General features: G+C 55.0%; 1 protein-coding gene across 2 annotated transcripts; it reads right to left on the reverse strand.

Moving 5' to 3' along the window:
* Positions 1-1235: 1235 nt before the first annotated feature.
* On the reverse strand, positions 1236-22268 carry NDST1 (N-deacetylase and N-sulfotransferase 1). 2 transcript variants are annotated; one of them, XM_005523578.3, is made up of 15 exons: positions 22169-22268; positions 9647-10552; positions 8622-9104; positions 8326-8413; positions 7948-8102; positions 6957-7142; positions 6449-6577; positions 6108-6290; positions 5688-5784; positions 5413-5536; positions 5061-5235; positions 4679-4849; positions 3776-3885; positions 2935-3037; positions 1236-2830 (listed from the first exon to the last, which is right to left on the reverse strand). In XM_005523578.3, the coding sequence occupies exons 2-15, from the start codon at positions 10154-10156 to the stop codon at positions 2711-2713; spliced, it is 2634 nt and encodes an 877-aa protein (XP_005523635.1). In that variant the 5' UTR covers positions 10157-10552; positions 22169-22268; the 3' UTR covers positions 1236-2710. The 2 variants fall into 2 exon arrangements, with proteins under 2 accessions (XP_005523635.1, XP_014108723.1); XM_014253248.2 differs by lacking the exon at positions 22169-22268 and adding an exon at positions 21574-21703.
* Positions 22269-22945: the final 677 nt, after the last annotated feature.

A 22945-nucleotide genomic window follows, 5' to 3' on the forward strand; every position in this document is an offset into this window, starting at 1 on the left:
GGTCCTGCCTGCAGGCTGGGGCTGCCAAGGGCTTGGAGCATCCTCCTCTGCCCCTCTGGGAACTCCAGGAAGCTGCTGACTGCCATCCACTGCCTCATGCAGCTCATGGAAGCTCAGAGCTGAGCAGGGGATGCCTTGGGGTCTCTGGTAGGACAAGGCTGCAGCAGGGACAGCCCCAGCAACCCCTGGCCACAGCAGAGGAGCAGTTGAGGGTTTGAGCCCCAAGCAGGGATGGGGCCCTGCTGGCTGCAGCTGCCCAGCCTCTGGCCCTTGCCCAGCCCAGAAAGGATTTTGCCAACTTTGCACATTTTTGGCAGAAGCTAGAAAACATCACTGGTGCCAAGGCGGGTGACAGGCAAGGGGAACAGATCCTCCCTCACACAGGGTTCTCCTGTGGCCATGAGGGCAGAGACCTTCTCATCCTCCCAGGCACCCCAATAGCCATGGCACGGGGCTGAGCTGTGCTTATGACCCTGTTAATTAAAAAGCAATTAATTCAGGACTAAGCTGAGCACCAGCTGGGCCCACCTGGGGCAGCCCAGGGCCAAGATAGAGGTTTCCTTGCACATCATCTGGGGCTGGAGGCCAGCCCCAGACACTGCTTCTTCCTGGGCTTGGGGACACAAGGAAGGGAAACATGGTGGGTGCATGGCCTGGATGTGCTCCAGCATGGCTGGGAATTAGCAGCCTTTTCTTCTGGGCAAGCAGCTCCATCATTCCCCCCAGTTCTCCCCCTGCAGCCCCCTCTCCTCCATCCGGCGGCTCCTTCGGCACCACACATCGTTTGTCACTCCGACAGGTTCAAACAAACCCGTCTGGGATTAATTAGGCTCCGTCTCCGTTTCCTGCAGCGCTTCGCAGGGGCCGGGCAGCAGAAGGCGGTGGGGAAGCAGCAGACGGGCGGGCAGGCTCGGGCAGGCAGGGACTGGATAATGGGGCAGAGGGGAAAAGGTAAGCAGGGACCCCCAGACCCCCAAATCCCTCCCCTGTGCTAATGCAGTCGGTGCTGGATGCTGTCCTGGGAAGAAGAGGCTGTGGGTGCTGTGCAGCGTGGATGGATCCAGGACTGGAGAGCTGCTGCCACCTCGTGCATGGAGAGCTGCTCCCACACATCCCTTTCCTAAACCCCCCAAAGACGGTCCCAAATGCAGCCAGGACCCCCAGGGGCAGGACTGAACCATGCAAGTGAGAGTCACAGGCAACAACCAGCAAGTAAAACCAGGGCCACCCATTTATTAGCAGTTGGTTCAACAGGACCTTACACCAGTGCTTGGGAGCCTCCCCCAGCACAGCTCCCATGGCCCCATGTGCAGCTACAGGGGCTCCTGTGAAACATCCAGGTGGGAACGCTGCTGCCAGGGGGCCCCTCACATGGGGGGTGAAACACATTCACCCCACTGCCCTGGCCCCACTGCGGCAGCATCCTGGGCATTGCATCCCCTCCCACGGAACTGCCGCCATCCCACATCCTGTGGGGCAGCTCCATCCAAAGGGAAATGTGGGTCCTTATCCTGGTAAACCCGTGATGGCTCAGTCTCATCTGCCAACAAATCCCAGGGCGTGGGAGAGGCTGTAGCTCTGTACAGCAGCACCGGTACAAAGATGTGTCTCCCGCTGGGAAACCGTCCCGTTTCCCCACTGACCTCCGTCCATGTCACGTCTAACAACCAAAGAGACCACGTAAAACCCTCGGGGTTTAGGTACAAATTGTGGCACTGAAGAAAAACACCTCCCTGCAAAATGGGAACCAAATGAACACCCCACCCCCCCCCACCCCCGTAAAACCCAACATTATTAAAATACTTTTGTTTTTAATATTCAAGAGGTTTGAAGTTCTCAGCGTTCTTCTGATTGCCTTTATCCCAATGTCTGTTCTGTCCCCGAGCTCTCCTCCATGCCAGGGTGTGCTGGGCACCACTTGGCTTTACCACAGGAAACACCACACGTGTACAAGATTGCAGGATGGGCTTGGGGGTCATGAGCATACTGGGACCAGTACGCCCAGACCAGCATGCCAGCCCCTTCTCCTGCTAGGCCACATTCCCACCACACTGCCCATGGAGGGGCAGCCAGAGGTTGAGGAGCTTGAAAATGATGACAGAGATGACAGAAGAAATTGTGCCCCAATCGCTGAAAGGAAAATCCACCTTGTTCTCAGCTTTTCCAAGTAGGTGCTGGGGGAATCCAGCAAACTCTCCTGTTTCCTGCCATGGGGCTGATGGCAGGAGTGTGTCTGGATTCCTCTGTGCTTTGGGTTTCCACCAACTCCATCCCTCTTCTCCAGCTCAGCAAAGCCACCACCATTGCATCCAGAACAGCTCCTCCACCGTTGGACGAGCAAGTGAGGGACAGCTCTGGTGCTGCCCTCGGACCCAGGGCAGTTGGAACCCATTTTGAGCAGAGAAAGGGGCAATTCATGCCACTTCCCTATGCCAGAGTAGGATGGGAAGGGACAAGGAATTAAAAAGGAAAAATAAAATGAAAAAGATACAGGTGTGGGGCAGGCAGAGAGGTGGGAACACAGGGATTGCAGAGTTGGATCACTGCTCAGACAGCCTCCAGTGGAGCCCTGTGCTCCTGGGGGTCCTCTCCAAGCCTCCAGTGATGCTGTGCGCTCCTGGGGTCCCCTCCAAGGCTGGGTATTGCTGAGAAGGTCCTGCTGGCACAGGGTCAGCCCCGCTCAGGTATTGCTGGGGGATGGCAGCAGCAGCTACCTGGTGCTCTGCAGCTCCTCCCGCAGCCAGGTGGGCAACGTCTGCCCCATTTTGTACAGGAGCTTGGAGAGCTCTATGTTATGGTCCCTGTAATAGTCCCGCAGGAAGGAGCGTGACTGCAACGGGAGAGCAAAGAGGAGCATCAGGGGACCAGCCTGGAGCCCACCACCCCAGCACAGCTCTGCTCAGGACCAGCCCAGGAGGCTTTCTGCATACTCACATCTGAATCCATCTCGGGGTACTTCCTCCCTTTGCTCTTTCCCAAGCACTTCGTTTTCCCTCCATCCAGAAGCTGACACCAGAATCCTTTCTTTGGATCAAACCTGTGAAGCGAGAGCTCTGCCTCAGCCCTCTTATCCCCCTCACACCTTCCACAGACATCCTGTCCAGCAGGTCTCACTGCTGTCCAGCCCTGCAGAGGGCACTTCTCCACCTCTGGAATGCACAGCCCAGCTAACATCTTGTAATCAACCCCCTGGTACAACCCCTTGCAGCTGTGCAATAAGCAGTCCACCAAGGCTCATCCATTACCCTGTTGAGGGAGCAGAGTCTACTTGGGTTTAATTATCATTTTCTGTGGCACTTTTGTCCCTGGATGCCCTCAAGTGCCCCACAGCACCTGGGTGGACACATTTATAGGCAAGCCCTGGCAAAGGTAAATTATTATTTCTCTAGGAGCTCTGGAGGCTTCCCACAGTGGGGTTTATTAAAGGCTCAGAGCAAGGTGACACCTGCAGAGGTGCCACACAGCCAGCAGCTGCTCTCAGGAATGTATGAGGAGATGGAGTGCCAGGGCTCAATACCATCATCTGCATCATAAATGCACTCCTGAATTCTGCTCCAGGAGCCCAGGGCTGCTCTTGGGCTGCCAGGAATCACCTCCCTGTAGTGTCTGGATAAGTCTCAGGCAAAAGCTCAGCCTCATCAAAATCAACAGCAGCTCTGTGGAGAGGCCCAAGGCTGGGGGGCTGCTCTGGGACAAGCTGGGTGTCCCCCAGGGCAACCCCCTGCATGGAAGCAAAGGCAGAGTGGAGGAAGGAGAAGCTGGGGGAAGGACTCACGCCAGGGTCTTGTGATAATCGATGAAGTTGGTCACGCCGAGGAATTTCTGGACCGTCTCCATCACTTTGGCGGGTTCAGTTCGGAGCAGTTTGCCATCCAACACCAGGATCTGCAGGGAGCAAAGCAGGGAGGTGAGGTGTCACTGACTCCTAGCCCTGCTCTCCTGAGGCCAAGAGGACACCTTTACCACACTTTTGATCACCTTGGAGCCAAATGCCACCAGCCAGCACAAGGACACCTGCTAAATCCCAATGTGTGCTGCTGCTCCCCTACACTGGATGTTGGGAAATGAAATGCAACTAAAGCCAGGGCCAGGGCCCACCCAGGATAACATCAGAGCTTCTGCTCAGGGCTACCCAGCCCACAGGGAGTTGGGATTGCAACACAGCAATTACACTAGCAGGAGGTAACTAATAAGGCTTTATAAGGTTAATTGACAGTGGAAAAATCATTCAGGGATTGATCCCGTACTCTCCAGCAGTGCTGCACTGTGTGGGTCACAGCAGGGCTGGCATCCAGCTCCCATGTTCCCTGCAGACAGCTGAACTGTGGGCAGCTTCACCTGCTACTTTTGTCCTGTTCGATGCCGTGGTGACACTAGACAGCGGTCTATGGCCAAGAGTGAGAGTGAGTGTTGGGTGACCTCTCAGAGCCTGCTGTGACAACATCTTCATGTGTCATCCATCACCAGGTTCCCTTCTTGCACAGCACCTGCCCTCTGTTCCTTCTCCAAGTACTTTTACTCCTCTCCCCATGGTTTGTAGGGTGTAAGAAAAACAACTCCCATGGGAACAAGTCCTCATTGGACCTTGGATCCAAGATCTCTTTCCCCCACATCCTTGCTTGGGTGAGGGCTCTCCCTGGGTGCTGCCACTGTAGGACTGGGGTGCTGCCATCCCTACCTGGTTGGCGTGGTAGCTGTTGAGCCAGCGCTCGATGTGGGTGGCGTACCAGCCTGGCACCAGGCAGCGGTTCTGCAGGGTGCGCAGCTTCGGGGCGGCCTCGGGCCCCGCTGTGATCACCTCGTGGAAGGTGTACTTCAGGGCAACCGGGTCATCGTGAGCTCGCTGGTGCTGTCAGGCAGGAGCAAGGCAGGGTTGTCCCCAGGGTAACCCAAATCCTGGGCTGCCCACAAGGCAGTGGCTCCCAGGCCACCACAACGTGTCCTCATGCATCATGTTCAGCCAACTGGCATGGCATCTGCAGTCACCTCACATCCCAAACCAAGCCTCCTGCCCACCGTCCCACAGGACTGCCCAAGCCAGGGGACAGGCAGAAGCTCACCTGATACCAGGAGTAGGCTCGATCTGCAGGGTTGATGAGGATGGTGATGACTTTGGCCTTGGACAGCAGGGCTGCAGCTCGCCGGGGAGCCACTTCAGAGTCAAAGTAGTTGGCACTTTTCTCAAAGTAGAAGTCAGAGGTGGTGTTGGAGGGGATGGGGAAGAATTCCATGTACCTGGGGGAGGCACAGTGCGAGGCTGGCAGACAGGCACCACAAAACGGCCCCAGCACCACCCTCACAGGTGACATCACAGACACCTGAAGGTGAAGAAGGGAAGCCCCACAGCACCACTGCTCCCGTTCCCAAAGTTATGGGCACTCCCAACATAGTCCCCACAATGCAGAGACCCACCAGTCGATGCCCTTGTGATAGTTGTGTCCATTGAAGAACTGTATCTCCTCAAAGGTCTCTGAGCTGGGGTAGTTGCTGCTCAGGTCCGGGTGCATCCCCAGGAAGAGATAAAGGGCAGTTGTTCCTTTGGACAGACAGAAAGAGAGAGTTGACAAAGCCAAACCTCCCTCCAAGCTCTGCTTCGGGGCAGGAGGGTTGACAGAGGCCCTTTGGGAGCGTGAGGGTCCTGTCAAGCCTCCCAGCATGCTCACAGCACTGAAGGTGAAGGGAAGCACCTGTTTTTTGAGGCCCAATGATGAGAAGCTTTGGGAATCGGTCACAGGTCTTTTCTTTGGACCAAATGTCCTTGTGTCGTTTGTCTTCACAGGGATCCTAAAACACAGTGAGGAGGGTCAGAGACAGAGCAGCCTGGATGGGACCCCACCCCACTGCTCAGCCCCTCCAGCTGAGCAGACACACGGGGAGGCCATCCTGCTCAGCATACAGGACAAAGACTGGGCTTATCTCCAGGTCTACAGGACAAATGCATTTCTGGCACTGCCTGCAGAACCAGCAAGAGGTGAAAGACCACTGCTAACCCAGGGAATCAGAAAGAAATCCAGCTTGGAAGCTGCTCAAAGCAAGGCCAGCTATAGCCCACTACCCTCTCCCACACAATAAACAGGGTCACTCCCCTATTATAGGCACAGGGGTACCTGCCACAGTGGGTCCTTCTCCTCAGAAAAGATCTGGAAGTATTTCTGTGCCAGCTGCACGGGGGGCAATGTCTGCAGCTTCAAGTTGGTCCAGGAGTCGAGGAAGCGGACCAGGTGCTTGAAGGTGTACAAGCCCAGGCGGTCGTTGCCGTAGTTGGACAGATGGGTCATGAAGATGCTGATCTGTAGCCGAGAGGACAGAGCAGGAGTTAGTGGAGCCTCACCCAGCAGCCATCCCACAAATGGCCCCACCCTGGATGAGGATGCTGGGGACATCTCCTGCAGCAGTGCCAGGACAGCTCTGCAAGACACCTGTCTGTCTCTCTCTGGGCAGTACTTACAGGGTTCAGGAGGACAGTCAGGAACAGTTCACCCCCGTTGATGATTTTGTCCAGCTCACTGGAGCCACCAGGATATTCATTGTAGAAAATGGTGTGTGTGAACAGGCCACAGGTTTGCCGGGGGAGTACCTGGGGGGGGATAAAAATATATGGATGGAACAGGTGGAAAAGCCAAGGCAATGAAATGGCCACAAGGCCTCCTCCAGGCTTTGAGAGCTGAGTCTCCTTCCCTTCCCAAAAAAATGGGGGAACCTAACCTCAATCCCCCGGAAGCCAGGACCAGTTCCACTGCCCCTCACCACCCTTGACTTGAATCCATACACAGAAGGGAAGGATGTGGACAGATGGAAAAGCCAAAAACTGTCCTCACACAAGCTTCAACCACGCAGGATGAGCAAGGGGGAACAACCCCCTCCAACTGCAGCTGCACAGAAACCACCTCCTGAGGTTCTGGTTTGGTGGGGGAGGCAGAAGAAGAGAAGCACCAGAGACAGAGGCCAGCACCCACCATGATGCCATTGTGGATGAAGCCTCGGCGGTAGCGAGCGGGTTTCAGGTGTGGATACTCCTCCGTGCTCGTCACCCTGATGGACCAAACCTGCTTCCAAGCCTCATACAGCTGCACGTGGACAGGGTACACACCCGAGTGGTGGGGGGCCACAGCATACCCCATGTCAGTGGGGATGCCATGCTCCTACAGAGAAGAGAGTGTGGAATGGGTGACTACTGTAGAGACCCCAGAATCACAAACAAATCCCTTTCCATTCCCAGCACAAACTGTCTAGTTGTGCCTCTGAGAGCAGCCAGAAAGGTCTGGTCTCTCTCTAATTATGCACTTGTAATTATCAGACAATAAATTCAAGTTAGGTTGAAGATCCCTCTCTTAGGCCATAGGATCCAATTACTAATAGATCTGGCTTTACCAGTTTGGATTCAAGACAGCTGTCAGTCAATCACAGAACGAACTGTGTGTCAGTGCCTCACTAAGGACAGCCCAAGAGGACAGAGAACCCCATACCAAGCTGAAGGTCAGAGCCTGCCTTTACAACCAAACATGTCCCTGACAGTTCAGCCTGTAGAGGGAGTTTCCATCAGCTGGAGCCTCCCAGCACAGCCACGGTTCCAGGATCCCACATCATCCCCCAGCACAGATTCACAGGGTGCCAGGCTGAGCATCCCTCTGGGCAGCACCTCTGCATCCCCACGGTGCCAGGCCAGGCGGGCACGGCTGCAGGGCACAGACAAGGACCTCCCCTTGAACAGCCACTGGGGCAGCTCACTGCCACAGCAACAAGTTGGCTGCTGCAGATAAATCCTTTAGCTCTAGGTACTAGAGTATAAATGGATTTACCCACACAGCTGCAATGTGGGGGACATGACTTAACATCACCTGATCCCTCTGCTCCCCCAAGCAGGGGCATTCCCTGGGAACCTTCTGTGCTTCTCTTCTACCATCCTCCCCTCACCACCAGCAACCCCACCGGTGGCATCTTACTCACGACAGCGAATTTCTTGTTTAAGGTCATCTGCTCGGCGAGAACTGACTGGTTATGGAAGAGGTGAGGCTGCATGTGGCTCCACATGTGGGGGAACCACCAGAACTCCTTCACATAGGACAGCAGCAGGTCATCACCTTCGTCCTCAGCATCAGTACCTGTGGCATGACACTTGCTGTCACCACTGAGCACAGAGAGCTGTGTGAGCAGCTGGGGCAGAGGGAGGGGCAGCCCCTCTTGGTGGCCAGGTGATGGAAGAATAGGGTGGGATGCCTGAGGACTCTCCTACAACCCGGATAGCACCCTCTTTGAGCACCAAGTGGTGCCCCAGCACCAGCTGTACAGCACCCACAGGAGAAGCAGTGCCCTTGCCCTCCTCACCTGTGTGGAAGAATTTCCCTGAGTATCCCAGGTTGAAGGTGAAGTTCGGGATGTGGGTGCGCAGCTCGTTCTGTGTGTCAAACAGTGCCTGGGAGAAGGGGAGAGAAAGCAAGGTGTCCTCAGCACGTGGCCTCAGGGACAGCTGCCACATCAGGGCAAGCACCAATGTCCCTGAGTGCTTTGCAGAGGGGCTCTCAGAGGGACAGGGGAGACTCTGAGGGTAGGAAAGTTCATCTCTGGAGCATCCTTGAGCAAGCACAAGTGTCCAGCCCTGCCCACCCAGCCAGGAGACACACCTTGACATCTTCCACCTTCATGCGTGTGCCCTCCTTGCCCACAAAGATGTCATCAATGTCCACCAGGATGTAGCGGTCAAGGGGCAGAGACAACCTCTTTCCCGTCAGGAAGGACACAGAGTCCACAAAGACCAACTTGTGCAGCCAGAAGTTGAGGTTGTTGCCGAAAAGCACTCTCTGAATGCCATCGTGGAGGCCCAGGTCCTGCATCACAGTGGTGTGCAGTGCAGCATCCACGCTCATGTGCGGGATGGACTCGGCTGACTTGGTCTTGGCCAGGAGGACGGGCTCGTAGGTGGAGTGGTTGGACTGGAAGACAGTCCAGTCCTCCCCGGGGAGCACACCCTTCTCCACCTCACTGGGGCGCGTGATGTAGAGCAGGGGTGACTTGGGGTTGATGCTGCAGTCCTTCAGCGCCAGGTTGGAGTGGAGAAAGAGTGGGAAGCCCTTCAGCTGGGCACTCAGAAGGCTGTTCTCATTGGCCTGCATGGGGAAAATGGGAGCTACAGGAGATGGGACACTGGGGACAAGGCAGGGGCTCACAAGGAACACCAGCAGCCACAGCAAGAGAGGCAGTGGCTCACCACCCCTAGAGATCCAGGTTCTGGGCTCCCCCCTTCCTCTCTGGAGCATGGAGTGCCCTCAACCCCCTCACACACTCAATCCTGCTTATGTGCTATGTGCAAAGTGCCCCAAGGCTAGAAGCCCTGGGCAGGAGAAGGGCTGCTGAGCACAATACCTGTTCATGCTTTTGGCAAGCCCCAGCAAGGGCCGCTGCTGGAAAACAAGTGCTCAAAGCAACTGGACTGATCCCAGAAGGACGTTTTTTCCATCAAAATCTCCAAAGGCCACAGCCCTTCCAAACGGAGAGAGCTAAGATACTGCCCTCTGCTAGAAGCCTGTGCCCCATACCAACTCATGCTGCTTGCAGAAGGCATTGGGAGGGCAAAGTCATTGTGGGGCAGCAGGACCCCAGGGCTCACATTTGGCCATGGGATCTTGGTTTGCCCCATGGAGCCCCTTACCTTGAAGAAGCCGATGATGCCCACGCCATACTCCACACAGTACTTGTCCAGCAGCTCTCGGTTCCAGGCGTCCAGATTGACATACTTGAGGATGTTCTCGTAGATGATGAGCGCAAAGCGTCCCCGGTCCTTGTCGGTCAGCGTGGGCATGTCCCCCTTCCCCGGGGCAATCTCTGTCCTGTATTTGAAGCGACTCGACTCCAAAATGGCCACAATCTCCTGGCCCAGCTGGGAGTAGAGGCTCTCCACAAAGACCAGCACCAAGGGGTCCGTGCGGGAGGAGTCGGCCACCTTGAGGGTCTTCAGTGGCAGCAGGCGGGAAGGGGCGACCTTAGGCTCATCGCAGTCCGGCCCCGCCACATCCCCAGAGGGCTCCAAGCCCCTTTTCCACCCATATAAATAATAAGCAGAGACGAAAACACTGAGCAGGCAGAAGGCAAAGAGCAGGAGCAACACCACCTGCGGAGAGAGCTGCCAGATACCCCGCCGGGCCCTGGCCAGCACAGTCATCCTTGCATCCGCTGGGTGAGGTGGGGTCCCTCTCCCCTGCCCGCCCCCTCCCCTCACGAGCCCCGGGGAGGGGAAGAAGCAAGCAACCAACCAACAAAAAATCAGGTAAAATCAAATTGAATACTACTAATAAATTAAAATACTAGCAGGCCGCCTGTGCAGGCTCTCTCCCCTCCAGCAGTCGGGTGTCCCTCGCTGTCTGCTTCATGTCACCATGGCAGAGGCACCAAGAGTCCCCTTGCCGAGCCAAAATTCCTGTGGTGATGGCAGCAGCGGCAGCAGCAGCAGCAGCTCCATGGCCTCAGCGGGGTGAGGGGGCGGCGGGCGGCCTCAGCGCGGCTCGTGGTGGGAGTGTGGGCATGGCGGATCCCTGCTTCCCTGGCTCCACACGGCTCCCTGAGGGAGAGAGGTGGGATGAGAGGGCAGGGACATCGCCAGTGCTGCCGCTGTTATTTCTGCCATCCCCACAGGAGTCCTCACGAGCTTGCCAGGCCTTGCCACAAGAATACCACGCGCTCCCGATGGCCCCAGGGATGCAGCGGGAGTGCGGCTGTGGGTGCACCTGGAGTGCAGGGGCATCACCAGCTGCCGTGGATGGGAGCCCCCAGCCCCCTGTGAATCTCTGGTACCTCAAGCAGCTGGAGAAGCAGCCCCGTTCCTCCCTGTACCCAGCAGGAGCTGCACTCTGCCGAGGAGAATGGGGAGTGGTCTGAGACCCCCAAGGCCCAGCTCGGGGCTTGTCTGCAGCATGGACAGACAGCAGGACAGAGCTCTCCTTTGCTTCTAGTTAGTTTTTAGCTAGCTGAGGCAGAGAAGTTTCCTGGACTGTTTTTTTTTCCTTTTTTTCCTTTCCTTTTTCTTCTCCTTTCTGTTTTTTTCCTTTCCAAGATTTTTTCTTGGATCTGCTCAAACCTGCTCTGGACTGAAAACCCAGACAAACCCCAGGAGCTCACGCCTGTGGCCTACCAGGACCTGGGTCTTGGCACTTTCCAGTGCCAGAGGGACTGATAAGAGATTGAGTGAGCTGAGCTACACCACATGGAAAGAACTTCTATGTATTTGCCATCTCTTTGAACATCGAGAGGTTTTGTTGTTTAATATTATTCAATTTCTGTAAAATAAACAGTTTTTTCCACTTTCCTCCAAGGAAATCTTTTTCCTGAACCAGATGGGGGAGGGGATACTTGAATTTGCTTTCTGGAGGTTCCCCATTCGGAGGTTTTCTCCCAAATTTGCCCTAAACCAGGACAAATACAATTTTATTGGGACATGAGAGCCACCAGCCAAGGTCACCAAGATGGGCATGTGGGAGTGTCCACGTGGAGCCAAAGGGACTTTGGGAATATATTTGCCTTCCCTGTGAAAGGCTCGTTTGAAAAAAGAAAAGGAAAAGAATGAGTACTGCTTGCCAGAAGGTGAAGCCACCTGGGAGACAGACCGATGAGGCCAATGTGTTTAAGGATAAAAAATGACTCACCGTGCTGTCCTCAAATTCACTACCAGTGCTGGGGACAAGGGCAGGAATCCCTGTTCCTCCCAGGGAGAGCTCTCTGTGCCCTGCCAGCACCGTGGCTCCTAACAGGATTAAATGTGGCCGGCTGAGCGGCACTGTGGATTACAGGCTGGGGCTTGGCAGGGTAATCCTGTCATCCCTGCCCTTCCCAGCAGCAACTCCTGCTCCAAGCAGCGCTTCCCAACCCTGCCGACATGGCACTGCTCTAGCAAGGTGTCTGCAGGTGCTGCTGGCAGCCAGTCTCCTTCCAGCCTCCATCACTGTCTCCACCTTCACCTTCTCCACGACACAGCAGCAACCTCCCTCTGCTGGCTGTGCTGGGCATGGTGGAACACCCGGGTTTATACATTTGTAATTTATCTTTGTGCACATGGCTAATCTCCAGGCATGACCAAGTGGGATGCACCTTCTCTCCTTACCCCCCCTGAGGTGTGTTCTCCCTGTTCCACCTCACTCCTGCCCCTCCAGCATCCCTGAGACAATAGGCCTGCTGGGGTTTTGGGACAGGGCACTTCTCCAGGTCTGTTGATTTTAGGGATGTGCTTGTGCAAAAGGAAGCTTCTCTGCATCTCCTTGCCTAGGGATGCAGAGAGCTGGGAATGCATTATCCAATGCCCTGGCTGTGCCATCCCACTCCCTCTCCATTTCTTTCATCTGCCAGGAGCAGTGGGTGCTGGCAGCTGCATTCCCACAGTGATGGGTGGGCAAATAGCAGCAGTGAGTTTGATGCCAAGCACCAGAGCCAGCAGCTGATGGACAGGACCGTGTGTCCATCTCTGCACCACCCTCCATTAAACAGGGAAGAGGGCTCTGATCACCTGCCAATTCCAAGGGTGCTTCATTAGTCCATTCTCTCCTAAGAGCTTTTAATTACTGGTACTTAATGACCAGCTTTGGAGACAGCATCTCTGGCCAGATGCTGGCTGAGCTTCCCCAGGCTGCCATGTCAAAGCCTGCCCAGGCAGGGGGCCAGCACCAGATCCCCAAAGCACCCAGGTGTGAGCTGGGACCAGGATGGGCAGCATCCTGCCCCAAGCACCTGCTGGTGTGGCAGGAAGCAGGCAGGAATCCTGCTCTGCTGGTTCACTGCCAGAGCAAACCCTCCATGGAGAGGATGCCAAGGGCTTTGGAGCGATGCTGCAGGGTGGGGATGCTCCTGCCCAGGGCTTTCCCGGTGCAAGTGGATGCTGGCTGCATCCTGCCCTGAAAACCCCTGCACAGTCCCAGCAGTGGTGGGAGAATTGACAGCTCATTGCCAGAGAAGGAAGCAGGTTCATGCCCAAAAGCACAAATCAAGTCCTTGAGACCAACAGCTTTTCTAAAACAAAAACAAGATGGTAAAATTTAAAAAACCACAAGACCTGGCAAGGTGACAGCAGGGTCAAACTTCCTTTTAACCTGATTTTTAGATGCTGCTCAGGTGCCTTTTAAAACCACAGCGGTTATTTAAAAGGCACCAGCTGGAAATGTCAGCCTGAGTCCCACACACAAACCTCAGGCCCCCAAAATCGGTGCTGGCAGGCTCCCATCAGCAGGCGGGTGCTCAGCCACAGCTGCACATCGAGGATCCTGGAAGAGCCCTGGAAAATGCTCTTTTCTCCTGGGTTTCTGAGCAATGCCCTGGCACAGACTCCACTGGAGAGGAGGCTTAGGCACTGTGCTCTTAATCCGGCTGCCCTGACAAACACAATCAGCATCCAAGCAGCTTCCCAGCGTGGCTGGGAGCCCGGAGCACCCTGCGGAGCCAGATCCGACCCCAGGACGGGCAGGGAGTGCAACCAGGGGACAGGGAAGCCCTTCACTATCAGTGCTTCAAATCTAAGAGAGCTGCAGGAGGACGGGAAAAATGTTTGAAAAGCTTTTCAAAACCCACCCCCTGGTGCAGTTTGGGGATGGTGGTTTCCTCCTGCCCAGACTTATTTTCCACAAATACTGCCTGGGGAACCACTGCACCTCAGAAAGTCAGGGAGGCAGCGGATGGGATGAGAATGAATGAAACCATCTCCATTAGTGGCTTACAGCACTCTTCCTTTAAATACCAGTGAGATTTTGCAGGGATGCAATGGAAGGATTAAATATAAGCAAGGAAGTACAAACAGATCCGGAGAAGAGGGAAGGGTCAGTGATCCCAGAAGACAACCACAGCAGGGTTTGATTTATTGAGGGGTGAAATAGGTCTGGCTGCAGGTGCAAGCAGTGAAGATCAGGCAGTTCACAAGTCCCATGTGTTGGATAAATCAACTGTCCCAAGCCCATGGCCCAGAGATGAGAGGGGAGCTCAAAACCACAGGCATGACAGAGCCAGAAATTGCTCACACATTTCTCTTGCACCACTTTGGAAAGGGTAGAAGGGGAGGAGCAGGCATCCTCTGTCATGCCGAAGACAATCCAAGATTTTGTGCAAGAACCTCGGTCCCCAATTCTAGTAGCTCCCAAACCTCCAACATCCAACCCACAGAGATGAAGCCACATCCTAAAGATCACAGCCATATGGGTCACCCTGCTCCTCTCCTGCAGGGCACTGGCACCCTTTGGGTGGGCACCCCTGCTTCTCACTCCACATCATTGCAGGGAGAGACCCACCACTGCTGGGTAATCACCTCATCACCACCATGCCAGCTCCACTTCCCCAAGTAAGCCAGCCCTGAGGGTTAAGCATGGATGGAGGAGGATTTAGAGGCAGGATGCTAAATTGCATTGCACAGCTCAGCAATTTGCAATCACTCCTGCTCGCTCCAACACTTCCCTTCCCCTATTCAACCACTGCAGGGAATGTGGACAGATCAGCCCCACCTACACATCTGCTGCATCTCCCATTTGAAAGCAAAAGGCTACTGGAAGGTCTAAATTTGGCCAGGCTGGGACTTGGGCCCCCAGCAGGCGAACAGTGCTCATCCAAACCTATCTTCTGTCTCTCCCACACCTCAGTCACCCTCACCAGCATCCCCAGAGATCACTAAGTGGTGGCCTGCAGCCCTGGAAACCAGCACTACGTGTAAAAGATGCACAAAAGGCAGCCAAATTATTATTAATAGGTTTAAGTTTCCTCTAGAGGGAATCCCCTTCACTCACTGGTAATATTTAGAGGGCTACAGATCTAAAACCACTGAGCTAAGCATGTCCTTAGAGAGGAGATTAATGCCATCACATTATTCAAGAGACAACTGCAAGCTCAAGACAGGGGAGGTTGCTTTGAAAATGAAAAAGTAACTGGCATGAAAAAATGGCCTTTAAACACCCACCTCTGCACCGCTGCCTTTATCAGCTCTAAATGACAGTGATCCCAGCTACAACTGGATATATCTGCAGGCAGTTGGAAGCGCTGGCAAGAGAAAAGAGCTATCTCAGGGTGTGAAGGACCACTGTCTGTCCCTGTCCCCATCTCCTCTCCACCCATCCACAGCTGGACCCACTGACCAAGAGAAGGCACAATCAGGAGATGATCCCCTTTACTGTGCTGCAAGGTGGTGTGATGATCCCACCAGAGTGCTCCTGGAGCTGAGGCACAAGCCCTGTGCCACAGGAGACAAAGCCATAGCAGCCCAGGAAGAGAACTCAGCATAAAAACGTCAGCCACTGGAAAAAGAGTTTCTCCTGGTGATTGCCACGTCCTGACAGCCTGGGTGAGCCTTTAGGATGGGCCCAAGAGATTTGGACAGAGCGATGAGCTGTAGGGACATTCATTTGCCTCCTGCCAAGCTGGAAAACCTGGGTGCCTGGGCAGGGGAGAGGGATGTGGAGAAGACAGAGAGGAGAAAACCCAGAGAAGGACAGAGGAGCAGAAAGGAGCTTGTCCCAGTCACCCAGTTGCCTGAGGTCTTGTAATGCCAGATAAGGAGCATCTTAGTGGTAAATTACATAGGCTGCTTAAGTGCTTTGCAAACAGTAGTTACAACCTACCAGGGAGGAAAAACACCCTGCTCAGGAAGAGGGACAATCCCAGTGCTCCTTTCCTGAGGACACCAGCCTTCTGCTGGTGCCCAAGAGGTGCCAAGTTAAAAATGGACGAGGGCAGCCCCAGCAGCTGACCTTGAGACAGGCAGTGACTGGCAGCCACTGGTGCTGCTCCCACTGCAAACCCACCTGCCTCGGCTTCTCCTCTTCATGTACAGGCTGGATATGACCAAACACAAGGGAGTATCAGGAAAACTCATCCATGATTTATAAGGTCTGGAGAATTTCCACCCTAGGAGGATTTCAGCAGGAAAATTCTCCCTTTTCCTCAGCTTTTTTTTTTTTAAGATCTGATTTATAGAGCCTGGCCAGAAATGAGCAGTTGGAGCATTCACCTGGATTGCTGAACCAAGCTTCCCCTTGACACTTCACTCCCCTCTGGAAATAAACCTCTGGCTCTGTCTGCCCACAACCTTCCTGCTCCTGGGGGAAAGAAACTAATATAAGCAATGAACCTAGTGGAAGTGGTTAAGAATTTTCACTTTTAAAAAGTTATTTTTAGTCAAAGTGTCCAGCTCTGGAAGAGGCATTTTTTTTTCACCCAGAAAGCCCTGTTAGCACTTCAGTTTTACTCTAAAAGATAAAAGTAATGTTTTTCTCAGGTTTTCTTCAAAAAAACAATCATGAGAACAGCTCACTCCCTGCAGAGGGATGAAAAAGCAAGGTTCAGTGTGTGGCATGTATATGCTGAATTTTTAGGGGAGAAAAAACCTGAATAAATCTTTAAAAAAAATCTAAATCCCTAAAAACTCAGTGAGGTTTCTGGAAGCCCATGATTAAAACTTTTCATGGCAGAACAGCTGGCAAGCCAAACTGGAGGGTTTCTAAGACTAGCTCTAGCAAACCCCACATCTCAAACCCACATCCCAGGGTCCTGTACCTGCTAATCCCCATCTCCCACCCCGTTCCCCAGTCCCAAGGTGCCCCAGCCCTGTCAGTGAGGCTGTACAGAGGAACCCTCTGCAGAGGTCCCCCCATTTCTGATCCTGGGCCACCAGTGGCTTCCACCCTCCTTGTCCTCAGCATCCGGATCTGGAAGAGCCATCTCCCAATACCCACATGAAATCAGTCTCCTCCACAAACTAGGCCAGCAATTAGCAGCAGTCATTAGTTCTCCTATGCCCCAGGGACACTGGGGTTGGGCAGCTGATCCCTCAGCACTGATGATCCCCAACAGCATCCCAACAAAACACCCCAACACCCCAAATCCAGGTTATGGTCTGGGTTGTGCCACTGCAGTCCCCCCAAAAAAAGCTGAAGCCCTTCACAGGTGACTCCTCCTCAGGGGTATTTTTTGTCCTTGAATCGCTGGGAACAGCCTTGGAGCAGAGCTTGGGGAATTCTCCCAAACCTTAATTGAAAGAGGCGCTTAACGAGGAGAGTTTCTTTTGTCTGTTAATTGAAACAGGTTCTTACCGACAAAACTCTCCATGAATTTTAAGTGGGTTTGCAGGGGGAAATAATCCACTCAATGAATTAGGTTTTCCTGCTTCGAAATGTGCCATGTCGGTTCCTGTGGCTTTCCAAGCACCCAAGAGCCTTTCTGGATAATCAGGGTCTGAATCCCGAGTATTTTAAAAAGAAAAAGGATGAGGGGAAAATAATCTCACATGCATTTTTATATTTCACTGGAGTGGCAGCCTGCTCTCTCACAAGCAGGTCGCACAAGGACTCCTACCCAAAAAACCCCACGGATTTAAAAGCCTCTCGATGCCACCTTTTGCTGCCTCTGACACTTGGCTTGGCCAGACTTTCCCTGCAAAGATGCTGGTCCTGCCACAAGTGTGAGGGTGACACTGGATCTCAGAGAGCCTTGAGGCAGCACTGATTCCCTGTGCCCAGCAACAGCAGCACTGCGAGCCCCACGGGATGGGCCAGCTTCCTTTTCTTGATAGCTTCCCAAGTTGGTAGGAGAGCAGAGCCATCCTGCCACAGAACTGCCAGCTGTTCTGGGGAGCACAGGCTGCCCTGTGAGTGCTAATCTAGCCCCAAACCAGCACTTTTGCAAAGCAGAATCCATAAAACCACAGCATGAACCAGCTCACACAGAGACACTGACTCCCCGCCAGTGCCCATATTCCAGAGAAATCCCTGCAAGGATGGAGCTGCTCCCTCCTTCCAGCTCCCCAGGACGCTCCTGTCAGACCACATCCATCCTGCCTGATGCCCCAGTGCTTTGCTGAGCTGCCTCTGACCTCCACTTCCCTGCAGTCTGCCAGGACAGACGCTGCCAGGAGCCCAAAGCACCCGCAGGGCCAGGTGCTGGCAGCCGGTATTGAATCAGAAGTCAGAGCAGTCCCTGCCGTGACGTGGGTGTGTTCCCACGATGGCTCCCAGGGTGGCAGGTCCTTTGGGAGGGCTGGGCAGCACACACTGACGCACAGGCAGGACGCTTCCAGGGCCAGCAATGCTCCAAGGTCATGGCCGGGACACACTGGAGGTCAGATCTTTTATTAGACCCATGGACACAGTTGGAAAAAGCGACACATTTTGGCCGCGCAGGCATTTCTCAGGCCCAAGAGCACATCTGTTTTTTCCTAAAGGTATTAGTTAGGCTAATAAAAGACATTACCTCTGCATGTAAACTTTGTCACCCTTAAAATGTACCAGAGGCTGCAAGGCTCAGCAGCCCAGAGAAAACACAGGGAGCAGGAACAGGCACAGAGCACAGGGGACGCTTGAAAGATTTGTTTTGTTTTCAACCCCTAGAACAGCACTGGCAAAGGCCACACTTGCCCCCAAGAAGCACAGCTGCTGGCATCTGAGCTGCCTCTTGCCTCCCCTATTTCCAGATCCAGGTCTGAGGCTGCAGGAACCTAATGGCATGTCCAGGCGAAGTATGTTGCTTTGGTTTCCCTGCTCCAGCATCAGCCCTGTCCTCTCCTTCTCCTCTGCAGGGTCTCCAAGGCAAACAAATGCTTGAAGAACCAATCTGTCATGCCCCACCTGCACCAACTCCTTCCCTCCTGGCCTCAATCCCACTCTCCGACGTAAATCCAGAGACCAGCAGTGTACCAGCACAGAAAGTGATGGATCGAGGCTGATGGAGAAGACTGAAAATGGCCCTTGCCACATGTCCAGGCACTGAGAGTACTCACAGCCATACTTTAGGACTGCGCGGTTAACACTTTTTTTTTAATGCATTCCCTTTCTTTAAGAGCTCCAAGCCCTGGGGCTGCAGGGTTGTACAAGCCTGTGAAGATGAAGACAGTGTTGGGAAGAAAGAGGAATACTTGGTGAGGTGCTGACAAGTAGCTAGAAGGTATCTGGGTTTTGCCAAGAGATGGGAAGCAGAGCCAGGAGAGCAGCAGGTTACCCCGAGGAGCAGCAACATCCTAAGGGCTGTCATCCTTCCTAAGCATACCCAGAGCTTTGGGATGAGACACACATCTCCCCATGTGGCAGAGGGAGCTGAGCCAGACACTCCTCACTGTGCATCCAACCCTCAACATGCCCAAGCTCAGAGACAGGAAACACTTCTTCCCTGCTTTACAACACTGAATGTAAATTCCTAGGTATTTTGAATATCTTGCAGAAGCAGGACAACAAGGCAGAGGTCCTAGAAGAGAGCCTTGATCTCTCCAAGACAATCTCCATATCTACAGCTTTGATCAGATCAGTAGCAGGGCTGAACTCGGGACAATCCCACTATAAATACCAAGGCAGTTCCTCTTGGGATACCTTCCGTTTATGGATCTCTTGACCTTCCTTAACCCCTTTAGGAAGGCTTGTCACCTGAAGGTAGTGCAGAGGATCCTGTCCCCTTCCTGTGCCAAAAGGCTGCAGCAAGGTCCTGGTTTTGGGGAAGACATGGGAACCGAGGTGCTCCCAAATCCCAGCCCCACAGCCGCCATCACACATGGGATTTATAGCTCGATACTGATTAGTCTTCTGCAAGCTCTGCCATTACAGTCAGGGCTCTTGCAGGAAAACAATATGAATCATAAGCTACAGGCCACCAACTCTCCGTGTTGGCAGGGTGTGACTCATCCAGCCCTTCCAGGGCTCCGGCACGAGGGCTGTCCTGCTCCTCCACACCTGGGGACAGGCACAGACTGGGCACAGGGGGCACCATCTCCCACTGGCACCTGCAGACTGGTCACAGCCCCCAAGGTTTATAGGTGGTCTCCAAGAAAGCAGCATCCCACTCTCCCTCCACTGAGGTCCTCCTGACCCTATGTCAAGTTCCAATACCACCAACATACATGTGACAATGGCACAAAGCAATGCCACCACCTCAGCCAAAAACACACAGAGAAGTCAAGGGCTGTCATGAGGTCCTGAAGTTGGAAGGGTTGGAAACATAGGTGAGACAGACTGGAAACCCCTGTCCTATGAGGCCATGAAACAAACACATGACATAGGAACTTAGTATCTTGCTTCTCTTAAGTCCTAATCTTATTCTGGCAAAAATAAAAACACAACTCATTAAGGTACATCTTAATGAGTAAAAAAACCCTTTTAACCAAAACACTCCATGACTCTGCCCCAGAGTACAGAGAGACAAGAGAGCAGCTTCATCTCTCCCATGCAGTCAGAAGCTGGCCAAGATGGGATACCTTGTGAGACCACAGCCCTCTATGCTCAGCCCAGCACCCAGAGATATCCCAAAATCAAACCTGCTTATAAAAGCCTGTGGAAAGAGATGGGCAGGTGCTGATGGTGACACTCTGCAGCAGGGACACACAAGGCTGTGCCATACTTCACCATGACACACTACTGAAGAAAATATTAATCATTTCTTCTTCATTCCAGCCTGGGTTTTGACTTATGAGGTGTCTTCTTCCTTCAGTTTAAATTACCACCAACAGCGTATTAAATGTCCTGTTCTACAGTACTGACAGAGACACAGAGAACGGTGGGGAAAACCCAAAACAACCTGTCAGGAAAAGTCTGTTTTCCTGTATGTTGTTGGGATGGATTTTCCAATCCCATCCAAACAAAATCATACCAGATGCACCAGCTTCCCAAAGGCACAGGAAGCGGGAAGGACTTTGTGTGTGTGAGCTTCCCCACCAGCATCTGTGTCCTGTGCCAGCAGCTCCAGGTTGGAAGGGGCAAATTTGGGGGCTACAGCTGGTGGGGTATCATGGCATGTACTGGGGCTGGGTGAGGTGACCCCGATGGATGGCAAGGGGAGGTCATAGCTTCCCCATACCCACACATGAATGCCCCAGCCATGGAGGTGCACTGGGAAACATGAGCTTGGCCTTCATTGGCCTTGCTCAAAATGAACACTGACACAGGCAAAGGGAAGATGCTCGGCCATTCTGCCAGAGGCCAAGAGCATTGGGGGTTTATTTTCCTGCCATATCAAGCCCCGCACGTTTTTTCTATTGTTTAATTTCCTTCTTCTCCACCCACAGCAAGTTCACTCTGAAGAGAGGAACTTATTTCCTATTGAATTTGTCCTGGTTGTTTTATTTGGAAAAGGACAGCTTCCTCAGCTGTGGTCCCCATGTGCAGCCAAGAGGTGCAGGCACAGGGCTGCTCACCTCCCCATCTTTACCAGCCCAGCCCCAGTAAAAACCACTCTCGAGATGTGAGAAACAAAGATGCTGCTTTGCTGCAGGAAGAGCTGCTGTTCCAAGGCTGCCGGTGACAAAGGGGCACTGCAAGGCGCCGGTTTCCCAACCCTGCAAGCACGGTTAGTGGGAAGACAACCATCCATCCTCATGGTGTGCTGTGGCAGCAGCTGGCTGGGATCATGGGACAGGAGAGTCCCGGTGCTGGGATATGACTGCAGTGCTGGGAGCACCCGCCTCGATGGGAAGTAAAGTCTTCCAGGTGATGCCAAAGGTCGCCCAAGCTGGTGTGGCTTCTGTGCCGCCAGGCATCAGGGACTGCCCCCATCTGCGGGGGACAGCCTGCCTGTGCAGTGGTGGAGGCAAACCCAAAACACTTGGGGAAACAACACACACAGCTATGCACGAGAGGCCCAGGAGCTCACCAGCGACAGAGAAAATGCCAGGACCTCTTCCAGAGGGGGTGGTGAAGTGCTCCACAGGAACGCCAGCCAGGCTGGGCAAGCCGTGCCATGCGCAAGGTGTGCACCTCCAGGTGCCCTGGCTGCTCTGGTCCTGCACGATTTGAGTTACCACCACTCGCACTCCTCGGGAGCGGGGACGCCCCAGGCCTCGCACCCCGCGCCGTGCTGCAGCTTGGCCTCGACTGCTCCTCGGCGGTGCCCGGGAGCGGCGGGGCCAGAGCACTCCCGGGCACGGCGCGGCCTCGCCGCCTCCTCCGAGCCCCGTGCGGCGAGACCCCCTCGGCCCGGCGGGGCCGCGGGACGGCTCGGGGCGGGGGGCCCCCCGCCGGACCCCCAACTCCGCCCGGGCCGGCTCCTCCCGAGGGCACCGGGCAGTTCCGCCGTGGGGACGGGCAGGGGGTGCCGCCGTTCCTGGGGGACGGGGGGAGCCGCCGGGCCCGGTCCCCGGGGCGGCCCGGCCGGCGCGGTGCGAGGCCCGCCGGCCCCGGCCCGCGCTGCCGCCCGCCCGCTCCCCCGCCCGCCCTTTGTCTGCGCCGCCGCCCCGCTCGGGCCGTACCTGCCGCCGCCGGGCCCGCTCCGCTCCTCTCCGCTCTGCCCTGCCCTGCCAGGCCGCCGCCGCCGCCCGCTCCGCCGGCCCGGCCCCGCTCGGCGCGTCCCGCCCGCCGCCCGGGCAGGCGCCGCCCCCGCCGCCCCCCCCCAGCCCCGCCCCGGGGGCCGCGCGGGGCTCCGCGGCTCGGCCGGAGCCGGGGATGGGCCGGGACAGCGCTGACCGCAGCGCCGGGGGCAGCGCGGGGCATGGGGCTGCCCCCGCCACACGTGCCTTGCCCAGCGCAGCCCCCCGCTCCTCTCCCCCTCCGGCCCCCGGGGTGAGCGAGAGTCGGGCGATAATCCCCGGCGGGAGGGCTCAGATCCCCGCGCCCGGGGTGCCTGTGATGATCCCTGAGCCCAGCGATGCTCCCACCAGGCCCCCACATTCCCGCTGTTTCCCGGGATGAGCACGATGGGATGCCCAAAGGGTACGGCCCAGGCTGTGTGTTTGGTTTAAACTGGAGTGTCAGTGTGGGAGTGTGGGCTCCTACACAGAGCCTTTTCATCCTTCCCCCAGTGTGCACACACCCGTTTGTGTCAGATATTTAAAGCCAGTCAAACCTGAGGTCGTCCCCAGCCTCCTCCCCATCTGCAGAACTCAGGTGTCATTTCAGGGTGCTAGTATCACATCGTTTCAGTTTTTTCTCCCTGACTTCAAAACAAGATCAAGGGCCACATCCAAGTTACTGGCTGACTGCCCCCAACCTGCATGCACACACACAAAATTCCCTTCATTCCTCAGAGA

Source organism: Pseudopodoces humilis, chromosome 17, assembly GCF_049639895.1.
Source record: "Pseudopodoces humilis isolate 2021_Gansu_Grassland_sample_001 chromosome 17, ASM4963989v1, whole genome shotgun sequence".
Lineage (NCBI taxonomy): Eukaryota > Metazoa > Chordata > Aves > Passeriformes > Paridae > Pseudopodoces > Pseudopodoces humilis.